General features: G+C 36.2%; 1 protein-coding gene across 1 annotated transcript in view; it reads left to right on the top strand.

Moving 5' to 3' along the window:
- Positions 1–19390, top strand: part of HTT (huntingtin) — a 227109-nt gene that overhangs the window by 45569 nt on the left and 162150 nt on the right. The window contains 6 exon segments of the mRNA XM_043972228.1: positions 365–412; positions 5296–5376; positions 10441–10802; positions 14383–14506; positions 15198–15316; positions 16727–16838. Of these exon segments, the coding sequence (XP_043828163.1) occupies positions 365–412; positions 5296–5376; positions 10441–10802; positions 14383–14506; positions 15198–15316; positions 16727–16838 (846 nt within the window).

Raw genomic sequence — 19390 nt, 5'->3', positions numbered from 1 at the left:
GAGGATTTATTCTCCAGTTAATTTATTCCTATCATATTTACCTAATTAACTGTTGGAGATCAAGCAAATATCCTGTTGTTTTGATATTTTGTGAAATTGTTCTGTCATGTAATTAATTAGCTGGTTTTATATCTTGGGTCACATGTAATTTGTATTCAGTACTTTATTATGTTTTTATGTAATTTTGAGATTTTCAAACTAGAGTACAATAATATTGATTTATATCCTTAATCACAGTTTGTAGAATATATTTCTATATTCTAATTTGCATGAAATCCAGCTTTTTTGAAGCTATTGAAAATTCCTTCCTGATTTCAGCAGCTCATTTTCTTACTTTGGATCTTTTGCTCTCTATGATTTGCAGCTGGAGGGGGGTCTTCATGCAGCCCTGTTCTTTCAAGAAAACAAAAAGGTGATTATTTTTAAAAGTCAGAGTCTTGTGTGATCTTGTTTTCTTTTTTTCATATTATATTGGACTCTGTTTCCATGACTTATTTTCTTTCTCTATTTTCATAATACATTGGACTTTGTTTCCATGTCTATTCTTAGTAATATTTTTTACCTTTAAAAATATTGCTGAAATCCTTGATAACTGGGCCATAATAGTTTTGCAGATTTGTCTTGCTTATTTGATTGCTTATTTTAAAATTTTCTAATGTTATAGGTAATCTGCTTGGTTCTGTGTTGCACAGGCATACCTGGAGTAATTTGTGCCTATAGCTTTGACCAAAATAAACAATGAACTAATTTAAGGCATTATAAGTAGAATCCTGTCATAAGTCAGTTCTGCTCAGCCCAGTTATTCCTGGGTGCCTTTGTCTAGCCTAGTGATCTGGGTCTACTGTTTCCCCTTTGCTCAGCTTTGGCCTGAAATTTGTATTCCCTGTTTTAGTCTCACGTTGCTTTAAAAGTCTATTTGGAGTTTTTGTAGCCTGACTTTTGTATTCCCAGGAACATTATTTCCCATTTATTTAGCATTGTTATTTTGAAAATAACTGCTCTGTAATATAATTTCTCTTAAGGCAATGTTCTTGTGGAACTAAATAATAATGTTTAGCATGTATGCTTCTACGCCCTTAACTTCATTTTATTTAGATAAAGAATACTTGAAAAAATTTTTTTTCCTATTTAAAACTCTAAACATCTACTATTTTTGTTAAACTAGAGCCCTGTTATCATTTTGTCAGCCATATTTTGTATACCAGGTACCAAATCTTTTGCAAAATATGTTAATTTGAATGTATTAACTAATGCACATCTAATCTATGTGCTTCAACATGTCATAAATATTTGAAATGCCATTCTCAGTTTCTTGTTCAGTATGAATGTTCTTTTATTTGAAGGACATTCTCTCATCTTCTATTTTGAAATCTTGTAAAGAATGACATTCTTTTTTTTTTCTCCTTCATTCATTTGTTAATCGAAAAAAATTATTAGATGACTGTTGTGTAGGGCAGGATGCTTTTCATATGATGAATTGTGAGTCTTATTTTCCAGAGAGGGAGGTCACTATTTTAATGATGGGTCTGTGCATGGTAGGATGGGAATGGATTCAGAAGAGTTTTTTCCATTAGTTAGTAATCCAGAGATTTCATAACTGTTGCACCATTGTCACATGAAATTCTTGAGGTTAATAATTTAATAGCTAACGTTTACATATTGCATACTATGTGCTAGACATCGTGCTAGATGATTTACAATTATTATCTCATTTAATCCTCACGATGCTGAGAGCTAGGTGCTGTTATTATCCCTGTTTTACTGTTTTGTTTGTTTTTTGTGAGGCAATTGGGGTTAAGTGACTTGCCCAGCCAGGGTCATACAGCTAGTAACTGTCAAATGTCTGAGGCCAGGTTTGAACTCAGGTCCTCCTGACTCCAGGGCCGGTGCTCTCTCGACTGTGCCAGCTAGCTGCCCCATCCCTGTTTTACTGTAGAGGAAATTGAGGAAACGGAAGTTAAGTGACTTGCCCAGAATTACACAGCAAGTGAGTGAACTCCAGTTTTCCTGACTCTGGGCCTGGCACTCAGTCCACTGTGCCATCTAATTGTCAGTTTGAAAGATTTACTGTTACTCTTTGGCATACCTTAAAAACACTTACTAGAACCCCTTCATTTTTTTTTAATGTATATTTTTTCTTTTCTTGATTTTCTTGGAAATCGAAGGGTTTTTTTTTCTCTAGTGCACCTACATCATTTTGTTACTCACTAGTTCTTGTCATAGCTTAATTACTTTTTCCTGTAGTGATGAGCTGTGAAATTAGCTAGAAAATGATGAGTAATTAGCAAACCACTATTAGAGCTTGCTTGACTAGTAGTATTCGATCTGGCTTAAGTTCATTGTTCCTGTCAAAATGGGTAGGATAAAAAAACTATCCTAATAATTTTCTTCATAGGATTTAAAAGACATTATAATATAAATTTGTCTTTTAATATTGTTAAAAACTTGAATTTTCTGCTTTGGACCCCCCAATTTGACAAGTTGAATGACTTGTGGCTTTAATGAAATCATAGCCACAATTAGCAGACCATTAATCTTTCTGTAATCACCTGAATTGGGGCTTCTCTACATTTTTCTCTTTAATAATGTTTTATTTATATAGTTATATATCATTTACCATAAGATGTGTCATACTCCTTTAAATAATAATGCATTAGTTTATTCAGTTTTAAAAATTCTTTCTTGAGAGGCTCATCACCAGGTTGACCACAGGGTGACAATTTTTTTGGCCATGGAAGCTCTTGATAAAGGAAGTATGCACATTGATGAAATCATAAGCCATTGAAGTATTAAAGATGTTTAAAAATATTTATTCTTTTTAACTCTAAATGGCACAATAAAGTAAATCTATATTTACAACTATTTACTCTTGATTTTGGGGGGGGGCGGGGCAATGAGGATTAAGTGACTTGCCCAGGGTCACACAGCTAGTAAGTGTCAAATATCTGAGGCTGGATTTGAACTCAGGTCCTCCTGAATCCAGGGCTGGCACTTTTATCCACTGCACCACCTAGCTGCCTCCTTTTATGTTGATTTTTTTTTTGGGGGGGGGGTGAGGCAATTGGGGTTAAGTGACTTGCCCAGGGTCACACAGCTAGCAAGTGTCAAGTGTCTGAGGCTGGATTTGAACTCAGATACTCCCGAATTCAGGACCAGTGCTTTATCCACTGCACCCCCTCTGTTTACTCTTTTTTTTTTGTTGTTGTTGTTGTTTTTTTGTTTTTTTTAGTGAGGCAATTGGGGTTAAGTGACTTGCCCAGGGTCACACAGCTAGTTAAGTGTCTGAGGCCGGATTTGAACTCAGGTACTCCTGACTCCAGGGCCGGTGCTCTATCCACTGTGCCATCTAGCTGCCCCTCTGTTTACTCTTAAAAGTAAATTTCTGCATCTGTGACATCTTTATTACTTCCTCTGTATTCCTCTTCTCTTTTTGTTCATTTCTTTGTATATATATACATGTATTTTTTTTAAAAAGGTAGTACTTTTGGCCTCTTTTTTATTAACATTTCGTAAAGTAGTTTTAAAGCAAGGAATTCTTACAATTATTTGAACAGTATCTGCTAAGGAGATTGTAATGTACTTTAAGTACTAAGGTGGTAAATGTATAAAATGAATGATTATATAATATATAAAATATCTTGCAAACCCAAAGGGTCTATACAGATGTCAGATTTTATTATTATCATTATCATTATTTTACTTCTAGGTGATGATAATGATAATACACATAGATTTGAGTATATATTTGGATTCATGTTTTCTCCTGAAGAATAATTTGTTGTTAAGAACTGTTTGAAAAAAATTTTTAAATACTTCATGAAATCTGAAGCCACATTAAATTGTAATTTCACATTTCAGTTCTGAAGATAAGTAGGTTTTGGCTGTTATGACTTAATTTTGACAGAAAGCAACTTAATATATGGAGATTATAAAATTTGATTTGGTGAAAAGAACTCTTGAGAAGTCACATTTGTAGGGCTAAGAAATTTCATCATTTTATCAGTGAATCCACATTTTATTTTATTTTTTAAAATTTATTGATGTTCTTTGTTTAGATTCCATGTTTACTCCCTTCTTCCACACCATCCCCTTGATCTTTCCCTTGTAGGAAAGCAAAAACAGTTAAGCAACACCAACTGATGAAAAAACCATCAGTGTCTGAAAGCCCAGCCCCTCACTTTTCAAGCAAAGTAGATGATGTATTATATCATTTGTTTATATCATCTCTGTGGCCAGGGTTGGTCATTACACAGAAATTTAACACTAGTTTAGGGTTTTTTCTAAGAAAGCATACTCTCTTAGTTGGGCACTGTGGTATTAAACTATTTTCTCTAAATTGGTGTTGATTTGAATAGTATCCTAAGATCTCCTTAAATGTCTTAGGGATATTTTTTCCATTACTAATAGTAGCAGTGGTGTAATTTCTATAGTGCTTTAAGGTTTAAGAAATCCTTTTCTCATAACAGCCTGGTTATGAGAATACAATTATCCCCATTTTACAGAAGAAATTCCATTTTAGGATCCCTTATTACAGTCTTCTTTAATGAAGGGGAAGAGATAGTTTAGAGTCTTATAGGAAATCCAAAATTAAACATTTGAACCCAGGTTTTCCTCTCTCCAGGCTCTATATTCTTTTTTTGGGGGGGGGGAGCAGGGCAATGAGGGTTAAGTGACTTGTTCAGGGTCACACAGCTAGTTAAGTGTCAAGTGTCTGAGGCTGGATTTGAACTCAGGTCCTCCTGAATCCAAGGCCAGTGCTTTATCCACTGCACCACCTAGCTGCCCCCAATATTCTTTTTATGACTATAATGTAGTTTTAAAAAATATAGTTAATGTGAGTACCGTGCACCATGAGGAAATCACTTTATAAGCCATCAAATTCTGTATAAATATTCTCTTGTTACCATTAAAGTAGTATGAAGAAGTGAATTCAATCTTCCCATGATTTGAGATTTAGAAATGTACATTTTTTGTTTCAAAAAGCCTATTATATATATATTTTTTTGGGGGGGGTGAGGCAATGGGGGTTAAGTGACTTGCCCAGGGTCACACAGCTAGTAAGTGTCGAGTGTCTGAGGCCGGATTTGAACTCAGGTACTGCTGAATCCAGGGCCGGTGCTTTATCCACTGTGCCACCTAGCCACCCCAAGCCTATTATATTTTTAGCCAAACTAAAAGAGAAATTTTTACCATGGGGAAATCATATTCCTAGTTCATAGCATAGTACCTAACACTTAGGTACTTAATAAGTAGTTGTTGAAGTTAATTATATTTCATTACTGCATTGTTTATCAGGTAAAGTGCTCTTAGGAGAAGAAGAAGGCTTAGAAGATGATCCAGAATCAAGATCTGAAGTTAGCAGCTCAGCATTTGCAGGTAATTTAGCATTTTAGTTTTATTTAGAAGTTGGTTATCTGACTTTCCATTTTAAATCCCCTATTGTGATTGTTGTACACTGATTTTATCAACTGTTACCCATGCTAATAGAGAGGAGCGGTAAATCTATTTTTCTAAAATATTAACTTACATTTCCTTTTCTTCTTGCTTAAGTCTTTTGGGGAAGAATTTGTTATATGCATCTCCTGATACAGCAAATTCTGGGGTAGACTTATCTAGTACAATTTCAATAGTCGGTGGACATCCTGCTGTTTTTTCAACTTGAGGTCCCTTGTTGTCTCTCTGTTTAATGATATTTCCTGTTCTTCTAATGGTTGATATATGCCCATTACAAAATGACTTCACATTACTAGAGCTCATGTTTTTGTTTGAATGGAGAGGTGATGAGAAGTGGTTCAAGGTTTGCTGGTAATACTGAGATTAAAATATAGTTCCACATAATTTGCCCCAGGTTAATCTGAATTTTCTGGCGCATTTTACCACTTGTATCGTTCTGGCATATGATTCAAATTCTTCTTCTTTAATCAATCAGGCAGTTGACAATAATGAAACACTTCTTATTTGCCAATTATTAAACACATGTTTAAGATCTTACTCTGTGTCAGTCACTATGTTAAATCTTAAGGATACAAAGAAAAGCATCCATCCAGGAGCTCTAATTCTAATGGAGGAGACTACTTGGAAATAACTAGTTACATAGCTACATTGTTGTTGTTCATTTGTTTCAGTTGTATCTGACTCTTTGATTCCATTTGGAGTTTTCTTGGTTCAGATACTGGAGTGGTTTTCCATTTCCTTCTCCAGTTTATTTTATAGATAAGGCAAATAGTGTTAAGTGACTTGCCCAGGGTCACACAATTAGTGTCTGAGGACAGATAAGTCTTCTTGACAGGCACTCTATCCATTGCACCACCTAGCTTCCCCAACCACAACAAAATGTACCAATCACTAAACTGTTATTTATGAGCATTTTATTTTTTTCCAATTCCATCTAAAAACAATTTTAAACATTCATTTTTTTTGGTTGTTTTTGTTTTTGTTGGTTTTTTTGCAGAGCAGTGAGGGTTAAGTGACTTGCCCAGGGTCACACAGCTAGTAAGTGTTAAGTTGTCTGAGGCTTCATTTGAACTCAGGTTCTCCTGAATCCAGGTCCGGTGCTTTATCCACTGTGCCACCTAGCTGCCCCCCTAAACATTCATTTTTAAAAAGTGTGAGTTTCTAATTATCTCCCTCCTTCCTGTGTACCTTCCTGAGATAGCAAGCAATTAGATATAGATTATACGTGTGTGGTCATGCAAAAATATTTCCATATTAGTCATATTGTAGGGAAAAACATGAAAAAAAAGGTAAAAAACTGCTTCAATCTTCATTCCAACTCCATCAATTTTTTCTTTGAATGTGGAGAGCATTTTTCATCTTGAATTGAAATTGGAATTGGATCTTTGTATTTGTGAGAATAGGTAAGTCATTCACAGTTGTTGATTATATAGTATTGAGCTTATTGCATACAGTGTTCTCCTGGTACTATCCACCTTGTACCAGTTCATATAACTCTTGCCATTTTTTTTTCTGAACACACCCCCTTGCCCTCATATCATTTCTTCTGGTACAATAGTATTTCATCACAATCATATACCACATTACACCATTCCCAATTGATGGACATCCCCTCAATTTCCAATAAACAAATATTTATTAAGATCTTATTCTGTCAGGCACTATGCTAAGTGCTAGGGATACAAAGAAAAACAGCCTTCAAGGAGCCCACATTCTAATAGTAGAGACTACTTGGGAATTACTAGGTATACATAAGATATGCAGAGGGTAGATGGAAGGCATTCTGAGAGAGGACCATATTAGCAGCTAAGGGGACCAGGGAAAGGACTCTTTTTTTTTAAAGTAATAAACATTTTCTTTATAGTTTTGGGTTTCAATTTTTATCCCTCCTTCCCTCCCTCCCCTCCCCCTTCCCTGAGGCAGGAAACAATCAGATATGGGTTATACATGTATGATTATGTAAAACATCACCATATTAGTAATTTTGTACAAGAAAACATGAATAAAAGAAAAAAAATGAAAGAGTGAAAAATAGCAGGCTTCAGTCTGTGTTCCATCAATACCAGTTCTTTATTTGGAGGTGGAGAGTATGTTTCATCGATAGTCTTTTGTGATTGTCTTGGATCATTGTACTGCTGAGAATAGTTAAATCATTCACAGTTCTTCCTCAAACAGTATTGCTGTCTCTGTGCACAATGTTCTCTTGGTTCTGCTCACTTCACTATATATCAGTTCATACAAGTCTTTCCAGGCCTTTCTGAAATCATCCTGTTTTTCATTTCTTACAGCACAATAATACTCTATCACCATCATATACCACAGCTTGTTTAGCCATTCCCCAGTGGATGGGCATTCCTTTGATTTCCAGTTCTTAGCCACCACAAAAAGAGCTGCTATAAATATTTTTGTACAAATAGGTCTTTTTCTCTTTTTGAAGCTATCTTTGGGATATAAACCTAGCAGTGGTATTGTTGGATCAAAGGGTCTGCAGAGTTCTATAGTCCTTTCCAAATTGTTCTCCAGGATGGTTGGATCTTTTCACAACTCCACCAACTGTGGATTAGCATCCCAGCTTTCCCACGTCCCCTCCATAACTGATATTTTCCATTTTTGTTATATTTGCCACTGTGATAGATGTGAGGTGATACCTCAGAGTTGTTTTAATTTGCATTTCTGTGATCAATAGTGATCTAGAGCATTTTTTATATAATTATAGATAGCTTTGATTCTGGAAAGGCTTCTTGTAGAAGGTGGGATTTGAGATGAGTTTTCAAGGAAGCTAAAGAAACTAGTGGCAAAGGGGATAGGGCAGAGCCTTCCAGGCACAGGGGAGAGCTACTAGAGAGGGTTGTCAGCAAAGATATGCCATGGGCCAGTGTGGCTGCATTGTAGAGGTTATAGAGTGAAGTCATGTTTGAGAAGACTGCAAAGGTAGAGAGGAAGGGGCCAGGGATTTGTATGTGATGTGCGCTGACCACCTTGGCAGCTGTGTGGAGCAAGGACTGGAGCAGGTAAATCTGGGAGGCTAATGCATAAGTTCAGGAAGGCAGTGAGGAGATCTTAAACTAGGTTTGGGGGACATAAAGGAAAAATGCTGGGAAGGTAGAATGGATAGAATTTGGCAATAAGTTGGATACGTAGGGTAAGTGAGAGTGAGGATTTGAGGATGAGCCGGTGGTGGGTGTCTGGAAGAGTGGTGGTGCCATTGATATTAGTAGAGGAATTTGGAAGAGGGTTGCTTTTGGGAGGAAAGGTAATGAATTGTTTTGAACATACTGGGTTCGAGATGCCAGCGGGACAGCCGTTTCAAGATATCCATAAGGAAGTTGGTGGTGAGGACTAATGCTCTGAAAACAGGTTAGGACTGGAGAGGGAGATTTGGGAAGCATCTGCATAGATGTAGGTGATCCCATGGAAGGTGATGAGGTCATCCAGTACAGGAGACATTCTTAACTTTTTTCATAATCCCTTCATCAGTCTGGTCAAACTTATTTTCCCTTTCTCATAGTAATGTTTTTAAGTACATAAAATAAAATACATAAAATTATGGGGACTAGGCCAAACCTTTTGAGACAGCAGGGTTAGCTGGTGGAACATGGACCAAGAACCAACAAAGGAAACTGAACAGGAGTGAATGGACAGATAGGTGGAGAACCAGGCAGCCAGTCAGTCATTCAGCAAGGATTTGTTAAGCACTTAAGTCCAGGGGATACAAAACAAAAACAAAAATAGTTCTTGCTCTCAAGAAATTGACCTTCTAGTTAGAGAGAGAACCAGGGGTATATACACGTGTGGGTGGGTGTGATACATACTCAGTAGATACAAATTAATCCTAACAAGATACTAATTAACCTTGGAGGAAAAGACTGGCCCCTGAGCTGACTCAAAGGGCCTCCTTTAGAAGCTTGTTGCTTGAGTTGGTTTTGTTTTGAAGGAAGCCAAGGATTCCAAGAGGTGGAGTTGTGGAAGGAAAGCGTACATTTCAGGGAGAATGTGCAGCCAGTGCAAAGACAGAGATGCAACATTACATGTGGAATAGCAGAGAGGCTGCAAGGTCTGGCCCATAGAGTTGTAGAGTATGACAAAGGATAAGAAGACTAAAAGATTGTGCAGAGTTTTGTTTTGTTGTTTTTTTGAGGCATTTGGGGTTAAGTGACTTACCTTTGGTCACACAGCTAGTAAGTGTCAGGCTGAATTTGAATGCAGATCCTCCTGGCTTAAGGGATAGTGGGCTATCCTCTGTGCCACCTAGTTGCCCCTATGTGAAGAGCTTTAAATGCCACAGGAATTCAGACACTGATTTGAGTGGGAGGGATAACACAATCACACTTGTACTTTAGGAAAATCACCTTGGCAGCTTTGTGTAGGATTGATTGATGTGGGAAGACAAGGCAGGGAAACCAATTCAGAGTCTATTACAGCAGTCCACACAAGAGGTGCCAGGTACCTGAACTGGACTAGTAGTTCTGTGCATGGAGAGAAACAGACAAATATATGAGATGTTTTGCAAATAAAAAGGATGAGATTTGGCTTCTGATTGGATATGTGGGGTTTGGAGTCAAGGGAAATGTAAAGGTTGCCAGTCTGTGTTCCTGGAAGGATGATGGTGCCCTCAACAGAAATAAGGAAATTTGGAAGAAGAGATGTGTTTTGGAAAGATGATTATATTTTGGACATAAGTGAGTTTGAGATGTCTATTGGTCTTCAAGTTCAAGATGACTAAAAGGAAGTTGCTGAGGTGGGACTGGGGCTCAGATATGTGGAGCTGGGAAAAATCTGCATGAAAATGACAGTTGTCCCCATAGATGCTAATGAAGTGACCCACTGAGAGAATGTAGGGGGAAGAGAACCCAAGGTGGAATACATCCTCAGGGAGTGGACATGGCATATTGATGGATCTGAAAATGAGTGATCAGGGTGATTTGCAGGAGGATCAGGGGGGGAAACAGTGTCACAAGAACCTCATGTAGCATTCTTTTCTTTCAGCCTCAATGAAGAGTGAAATCACAGGTGAATTGGCTTCTTCGTCAGGTGTATCAACTCCTGTCTCTACAAGTTCGGCTGCTGATTCCACAGGTCATGATATCATCACTGAACAGCCCAGATCACAACATACTTTACAGTCAGACCCTGTTGATCTGACTGGCTGTGACTTGACAAGTGCAGCCACAGATGGGGATGAAGAGGATATGCTTAGTCGCAGCTCAAGCCAAATCAGTGCTGTCCCATCTGACCCTGCTATGGACATGAATGATGGGACCCAGGCTTCATCACCAATTAGTGATAGTTCACAGACAACCACAGAAGGTCCAGATTCAGCTGTGACCCCTTCAGACAGTTCTGAAATTGTAAGTGTGCAATGGGTAAAGAGGGGGAGGCAGGGAGGTCCAGTATTCTTCTCTGGGGTCTGACATTTCTCGCACTTCCTTCATGGATGCCTCAGTCAATTACAGTAAAAAGGTCAGCTGATCATAACTTTTAGAGCTTGGCCTTACTTTATACCTTCACTGAGAAATCAACTTATTTTTGTTCTGTAGATGATGCACTTCTAATTGTCTTTCATAATCATTTGGATTGGATGAGTGCTACTAAAAATGGACTGTGTTATGTATTAATAGGAAAATACTCTTTAGACCTTCATGGATCTAAGTTAAGTGAAAAAATGGAATCTGAATGGGCCAAATGTAATATGGCCATACCCCCTGAATAAATTGTCATTTGCATATTGCTTTTTGTTTTTAAATGTTTTCTTTTACAGTATGTTGCACGTGAATGGCTCTGACTTGTAACTGTGAAAGCGAAATGAATACTCTTGTATTTGATTGCACAGGGGAACACGGAGTTACACATGGCCCCATGTTGAGAGAGCTAGACTTAGAATCAGAAGACTTCTAGCAGTGCCACCTGGAAGCTGCACAAAGCATGGGCCAAGAACATCACTTAGCTCACTTTATTCATCCATATAATGTAGTTAGAATAGGAGGCAGCATAATATATTGGAAGGACTGGGATTTTCAGTCCAAGGATCTAGGAACCTGGCTTTGAACCTGACTTTGCTGCCTAACACCTATGCAACACTAGGCATCTGAGCCTTCTAACTCTAGATCCAAATGAGGATACTGTACCCTACTTAATTTTTTTATTTCATAATAACATAATAAGAGGGAAGTAGGAATACAGGCTATGGTTATGTATCTTAGCAAAGTTATTTATACTAATTGGAGGTCAGCTGAATAATGCTACTAATAGCTAGCATTTATGTAGAGCTTTAGGGTTTGCAAAACACTTTACAAATATCTCACTTTATCCTTAGGAGGTTGGTGCTATTCTCTTTTTTACAAGTGAGGAAACTGAGGCAAATAGTTAAGTTATTTGCTTTTGAATAAAAGCTTGTCATTCTTAGTTTCAACAAGATTTTAACAAGTTGAGTAAAGTTATCGGCTAAGTTATTCTGAGGAAAAAACTCAATAAAAACAATAATAAAAGGTGCTTTATGTAGTGTTTGCATTTCAACCAAGTCACTTTTTGTTCTTTTAGATGCCAGCCTATTTCTTTTAGGGAGAGTGTTGACATTAGTTAGAAGAAAATGTTTTCCTTTTTTTTTTTTTAACTTTAAAATTTTTGTCAGTATTGCTGATAACATTTGGAAATGTGTATTATATCTTTTGTTTTTAATTAGATGTTAGTTCACAGAATTTTCATAGATTTTAAATTAAATTATAGAAAATAATTTATTACAGCAATAATTTGCTACAGATTTTAAGAAAACTAAATGACTCAACTTCAGTGTTAACATTCTGTTATAAGTAGTACATTGTGCTAGATATCCAGGGAAATGTAAAATATGATATGGTCCTTGACCTGATGAATCCAGAGGGAGAAGTCACAGAGTCTCAGAGCTGGAAAGGACTTCATGGGTATCTAATCTTATCTCTGAGTAGGATTCCCTTATGTAACTTTCTTGACAAGTGCTACCCAACCTTTATTGAAGACCCTTGTCTAATTGGAGAATACATCAACCTCTTAGAGCAACTCATTTAATTTCTTTTTTTAAAATCATAAACTCATTTAATTTCTTAACAATTTACATAGGGAGTTCTTTTTTATTTATTTTTTACCCTTATTTACTTATTTTTTATTCATTACTATTTATTATGCTTATTTGTTATGACTTAACTCAAGTAGGTTAAACCTCCCTAAAAAGATGAATGTTCTAATAAACTAAACTTAACCAATTATAAGACCCATGGGAAGGCAGTAATATCAGGTCGATTTTTAATTTTCAAAGTATGTCCTTACAGGACCTGGTGAAGTAGAATGTCTACATAGTATTAGTCTTCTTTTGTAAATTAGAAGATTGAGATTTGCAAAGAGAAATCATGTGCTTTATATTATATTATATTAGAGTTAGTCAGAAATAGAGTCAGAACTTAAACTCTGGTCTTCTGCTTCTGAGTCCATTGCTCTTTCCATGCTGTCTTTCAGATCATTGAACCAATGACTATTTATCATACTCCTTGTATGTTCTAGGCACTATGTGTGTGCCACTGGGGATACAAATCGAATGAATGAAGCAATCTCTTCTTGAAAGGAGCTCTCCTCCTGGGAGACAAGAATTTAAATAAGTGTATACAGAATAAGTGTAAAGGGAATAAATAAAAAGTAATTTAGTTAACAAGTTAGTTTGGGAGTGAGTTTGTGTCTTGAGGTAAGAATAGGCGCTAATGAGGTGGAGACGAGGAGTACTACAGGTATGGGTTGCAGTCAGATGAAATTATTTGTGTCAGGAACAGAGTGCAGGATGGGGAGGAATAGCTAATGAGTCTAGAAAGATAGCTTAGGTCCAATAAAATTTTAAGAGCTAAATAGAGGAATTTGTTATTTGATTATATAAGCAGTAAGGAGCTTCTGTAATTTATTAAGTAGTGATATGGTTAGAACTGCAGTCAGTGAAAATCACTCTGTCAGCAGTATGCATTTGGGGAGAGAAGCTTGAGGAAATTATGCCATTGCAATAATCTATGCAATAATATAATAATATAAAATAATCTATGTGGTGGCTGAATAAATAGGGAGAACTGATTGTTGGACATTTTATAACCATTATAAAGCCTACTTTAAAAAATTAATTGGCTTAATAAAAAAACTTTAAATATATTTATCTAGAGATGAATTGAATATAGAGTCTGAAATAACCATAAGAAAAAAGCTCAATAGTTAAAAGAGTAAAACTGTAAACTTGAAGATTGGGAGAGTTTCAATTTCACTTATAAAGTACACCTAAAGTTTTTTTTGTGTGTTTTTGTATATTTGTCCTAAAGCTCTTGTATTTTTGACTCAAAAGTATTTGAAGTGATTTTCCCCCCTTCTAGATAGAAATATGGTTTAAGTAATCATCCTCATCTGGAAGTTCAAAACTAGTCCAGTTTATAATCATAGTAGTTCATAATTTTACAACTTTTGATGGCTTCCAATTTCTTTTCTCACCAGCTGCTGGTGGCAGGTGGCAGTAGCTCCAATATGATGCAGTAGAAAGAGTACTGAATTTAGTGTCAGAATACTTATGTGGTACTTAGAAAAATAAGAGTTTGATCTTCCTTTTCATCTTAACTAAGTTTATTTGTTTAGTGCTATAAAAATCTTATAAATTTGTATTTGTATAGCAGATATTCTCCTAATTTTACAGATGAGGGAATGGAGATTCCAGTAAGTTAAGTGACTTGTCCAGTGTCATAGTTATTTAGTGATAGAACTGGATCCAGACAGTCACCTATGTCTTATTTCAGTGTTCTTTCCATTACACAACATTGTCTAATTTATAAGGAGAACTTTCAAACTGATTTGTCTTTGTGGATATTTGTGAGATATTTGATTTTTAATTAAGAATCATTGTATTGAATTCTGAAGTTATCTTCTTGAACAATATAGGTATTAGATGGTGCTGAAAGCCAGTATTCAGGAATGCACATTGGACAATTACAGGATGAAGATGATGAATCATCAAATGTTCTCCCTGATGAGGCTCCAGACAATTTCAGAAACTCTACCATTGGTATGTTAATTTTAACTGATAAAAGAGCAAAAACAGAGAAAACCTAGACATTTTGTATTATTCTTCCATGTTTTTCAGGAATAAATTTTTTGGGACTAATGTTTCATGACTTATTTATTCTGTGGTCAGTCAATCAACAAGTCGGACCTACTATGTACTGGGCATTGTTTTAGATGTCAGGGATAAAAAGGCAAAAATGGAGGCAGCTAGGTGTTGTAGTCGATAAAGCACCAGCCCTGGATTCAGGAGGACCTAAGTTCAAATCCAGCCTCAGACACTTGACACTTAACTAGCTGTGTGATCCTGGGCAAGTCACTTAACCCTCATTGCCCCACAACCCCCCCCCCCCCAAAACCCAAAGCAAAACAAAAAAGGCAAAAATGAAATCATCCCTGGTCTCAGAGAGGTTACATTCTACCAGGGCAATATGTGTGTGTGTGTGTGTGTGTGTGTGTGAGAGAGAGAGAGAGAGAGTGTGTACGTATATGCAAATATCTGCAAAATAAGTACAAGGTAATTTGGATAGGAGGTAGTGGGGGGTGGTATCAGAAAAGTACCCATGTAGGAGCTGAGCTCAAAGGGACTAAAGACTCTTTTAGGTTATATTTGTATGTGTGCATGCATGTATTTTTGTATTTTAGTTGTAAGCTACTGGTAAGGTTTATTTGTTAATCAGTGTTTTTCTTTGAAGCACTTCAGCAGCCCCATCTCCTGAAAAACACAGGACATAGCAGACAACCATCTGACAGCAGTGTTGACCGATTTTTATCAAAAGATGAAACTGTGGAGCCAAGTGATCATGAAAACAAGGTGAGGTAGATAACAAAAAAATATATAATGATTTCAAACTGTTGAAAGGTGGATGGTGTCTAATACCTTCGTTAATTTATTTCCTTTTTAATATTTTTAAAAATTCTTAAAAATAGAATTTTTTTATTTTTTCTAAAAAGCTTTTATTTTCCTTTTCATTTCCCTTTATTCTCCTGATTAAACAGCAGTAGCAGCAGCAACAACAAAATAAAACCTTTGTAACAAATATGTATTGTCAAGTGAAGTAGATTCCTTTATTGCCCATGTTCAAATATTTACATTTCATTCTGCTTTCTAAGACTATCGTTTCTCTCTGCAAGTGGGTAATATGCTTAATCTTCATTTCTTTACAATAGTGCGTTATCATTTCATTGATTGATCAGAGTTCTGAAATATTTCAGAGTTGTTTCTCTTTCTAAGGTGGTTATATAAATTGTTTTCTTGGTTCTGCTAATTTCACTTTGTGTTAGTTCTTAGAGACCTTTCTAATTTCTTCTGAAACTATTTTGTCATTTCTTATAGTACAATAAAATTTCTTTGTGTTCAGATATCATGATTTATACCTTCACTACTTTACAATACATATTCTAGCTTTTCTACCACCTTGCTTTTGTTTCTATTATTCCCCTAACTAGAAAGCCTTCCTTTTTCCTTTCTGCCTAACCATATTCTTCCCATCTTTTAGAAATAAAGACATATCCTTCTTACTATACCATTTCTTTCTTTCTTTCTTTTTTTTCGGTGAGGCAATTGGGGTTAAGTGACTTGCCCAGGGTTACACAGCTAGTAAGAGTCAAGTGTCTGAGACCGGATTTTGAACTCAGGTACTCCTGAATCCAGGGCCAGTGCTCTATCTACTGAGCCACCTAGCTGCCCCACTATACCATTTCTTTCTAGACTACTCCCTAGTGATCTTTCTCTTTTCTAAACTACTCTGCCATTTACTGTCTGTTATTTGTTTGACAGTTACTCATTTATAGTCTCATGTCTTTTTCTTTTTTCTTGTGGGGCAGTGGGGGTTAAGGGACTTGCCCAGGGTCACACAGCTAGTAAGTGTCAAGTGTCTGAGGCCGGATTTGAACTCAGGTACTCCTGAATCCAGGGCCGGTGCTCTATCCACTGTGCCACCTAGCCACCCCTCATGTCTTTTTCTTATATTGTATTCAGTCTACAGCCATTTATTAAGTACTTATTATTTGCTGGGTGCTGTTCTAAACTGATTGGTAAGAATTGAACCTATCAGTTAAACTTTTGAATTAACTTCTCAGGTGCTTTTGCTTTATGTTTGTAAAAGCACTTTGAGGACATCATTTTAGATTTTACTTTGTTTTCTACACAGTGCTCAAAAATATTTTCTGGTTGGTTTGTTTTATCAAGGTAGATTAAAAAATAGATTTTTCTCTGTTTTAGCCTTCTAGAATAAAAGGAGATATTGGACACTTCACTGATGCTGATTTGGCACCTCTAGTCCATTGTGTTCGGTTGTTATCTGCTTCCTTTTTGCTCACAGGAGAAAAAGGTGGTAAGTTTAATTATAAGTTACTATGGCAGAATCCTACTGTTATCTATCCTTCTTTGTGGAATGGAGGTGATCCTGGGTTCTCAAAGCCTATGCCAGTGGAGTACAAGTTCTGGCAGGTGCCATGATGCTGGAGAGGTTTGAAGCATGGTCCTGGCCGAGACCACAGCTGGTATTCAAGGGCCAGCTTTGGTGAGCACAGAGAGGCTCATCAGCACACAGACTGTGGCAGCCCCTGAAATGAAGCACAGCACAAAATGGCCCTCACTTTATGTATTGCCTTAAACATCTTCATGGTGGTGGTAGACTTCTAGGTAAGAGCAAAGAAGGCTTTTAGACCATCATCAACTTTAATTTTATCATTCATACTCAACACATGAGGTCTCATTAATATGGCCAAGGGGACAAATCGTTGTAGAAGCTCAGTCCTATCAATTTCTATGTTCTTGCTACAAAAGACATGGTGGCTACATGGGAACACAGCTCACCCATATTCCTTGTAGAAGCAAAGAAAGGATTTGATGGATTTGCTTTTATTGTATGCCCGAAAGGCAACAAAAAATGATTTCATGGGACTTAAGATTGCCATATGAACAAACTAATGATATATTTTTGGAAAAAGACTTCCAAAAAAATAGTTGCAATTTACGCACTAGCATTGCTTGCTGAGGATGAAAAGGTAGAGAAATTTTATGAATATCTTAAGACCCTCCAAATTAGGGTTCTTCACTTTTTTTGTGTCATGCTTTTTGAGAGTTTTATGAAGCATATGTTCTTTTTATCAGAATAATTTTTTAAATAATTGGAGGGAAAATTGCAAAGGCAGCAGCACAGCATGTTAGAATATAAACTTGTTTGCAAAATCTTATGTTCTTCTGAAGAAGAAAGCAAAACCAGTTTAAAAAAAGCTTTGCCAGATACACAACTAATATAAGTAATACTAATAATTAAAATGGAAAAGATTTACAAAAATTATTAGAGCAAACTTTTTTCCACCACAGACAGTGGAACCATGATCCTTATCTGTAACTTTATATTCTTAAATATTTTTATACCTGAAGTGAAATGCCAGTGGAGAGAACAGCAATGGAAGAAAGCTGAATTTGGACCAAGTGTGTGTAGGGTAGATCTATGCTAGAGCTGACTTTTAAGTTGTTGAAGGATCAATACATCTGTTATCTGAAGTATGGGAAGATAACAAAGGTGTGGAAAAATCTTAGACCTTATTAATATTTAAAAGGTGATTGAGAGGACTTCAATAACTAGTGACCTATGTGCCAGCTTTCTCATCTATACAGAATCTTTAAGGGGAGTCATCTATTGGGAAATCTTAGGTGAGGGTATTTTTAGGGAACTAACTAGCTTTCTTTTTTTTTTTTGTTTTTTTTGTTTTTTTTGTTTTTGTGGGGCAATGGGGGTTAAGTGACTTGCCCAGGGTCACACAGCTAGTAAGTGTCTGAGGCTGGATTTGAACTCAGGTATTCCTGAATCCAGGGCTGGTGCTTTATCCACTACGCCACCTAGCCGCCCCTAACTAGCTTTCTTAAGTGATATTCAATAGTATTTTGTTGAGTATAAGAGCTCATTATATTAATTCTTGATTACGAGAAAGGATTTGATTCAGTGCTTAAAAGGTGATACAGGCTTTTTTTTTTTTTTTTGACAAGATGTCTTCTATCAATATATCAAAATCATACAGGGTTCCTTAAAAGATATAACTTACAAAATAACCCTGTTTAGTTACTCACTGATGATAAATGGTAGGGAGTGCATAAAACAGGGAAATGTATGCTCTCTACTGATGATAGCATATAGAGTGATTACCTGCTGCTGCTGAGCTTCTCTAGGTACTCTCATTTGTGGATAGCATTGTGCTGATTGCTTCCAGTCCCAGAACATTACAGAGCCTCCTTTGAGAAATCTATAATCTCTCAAAGGAGTTTGACCTGAACATCCACACAAGAAAGCCTGAGTAGATAAAAAATGTTTATTGCCCAGTTTTTAACCTGTCTTTGTATGGACAACTTATAAAGCTTGTCCATTAGTAGGCATATCTGGAACATCCAGTACATGTAGACAATGATTTTGGCCTTGAGTTAAACAAGACAAAAAGTTGCAAAACCCTTTTAATAACCCCATTTTTAAAAAATGAAAGCAAAGACATCTTTTTTTTTTGTAATTATATTTTTTATTTTTATTCAATTACACATAGAAATAATTTTTAACATTCTTTTAAAAAAAAATTGAGTTCCAAATTTTCCCCCCCCTCCCATCACGCTTACTTGATAAGGGAAGTAATTTTATATAGATTATACATGTGCAGTCATGCAAAACATATATCCTTGTTAGCCATGTTGTAAAAGAAAACATAGATTAAAAAAATCCCAAACCCAAAACACCAGGAAAAATAAAGTTAAAAAAAAGTATGCTTAAATTTACATTCAGCCAATTTGATAGGTGTGAGGTGATACTTCAGAGTTGTTTTAATTTGCATTTTTCTAGTCAATAGTGATTTAGAGCATTTTTCATATGATTATTTATAGCATTGATTACTT

The sequence above is a fragment of the Dromiciops gliroides genome, chromosome 6 (assembly GCF_019393635.1).
Source record: "Dromiciops gliroides isolate mDroGli1 chromosome 6, mDroGli1.pri, whole genome shotgun sequence".
NCBI lineage: Eukaryota > Metazoa > Chordata > Mammalia > Microbiotheria > Microbiotheriidae > Dromiciops > Dromiciops gliroides.
The sequence above is the reverse complement of the archived record's forward strand: the minus strand, read 5'-3'. Positions and strand labels throughout refer to the sequence as shown.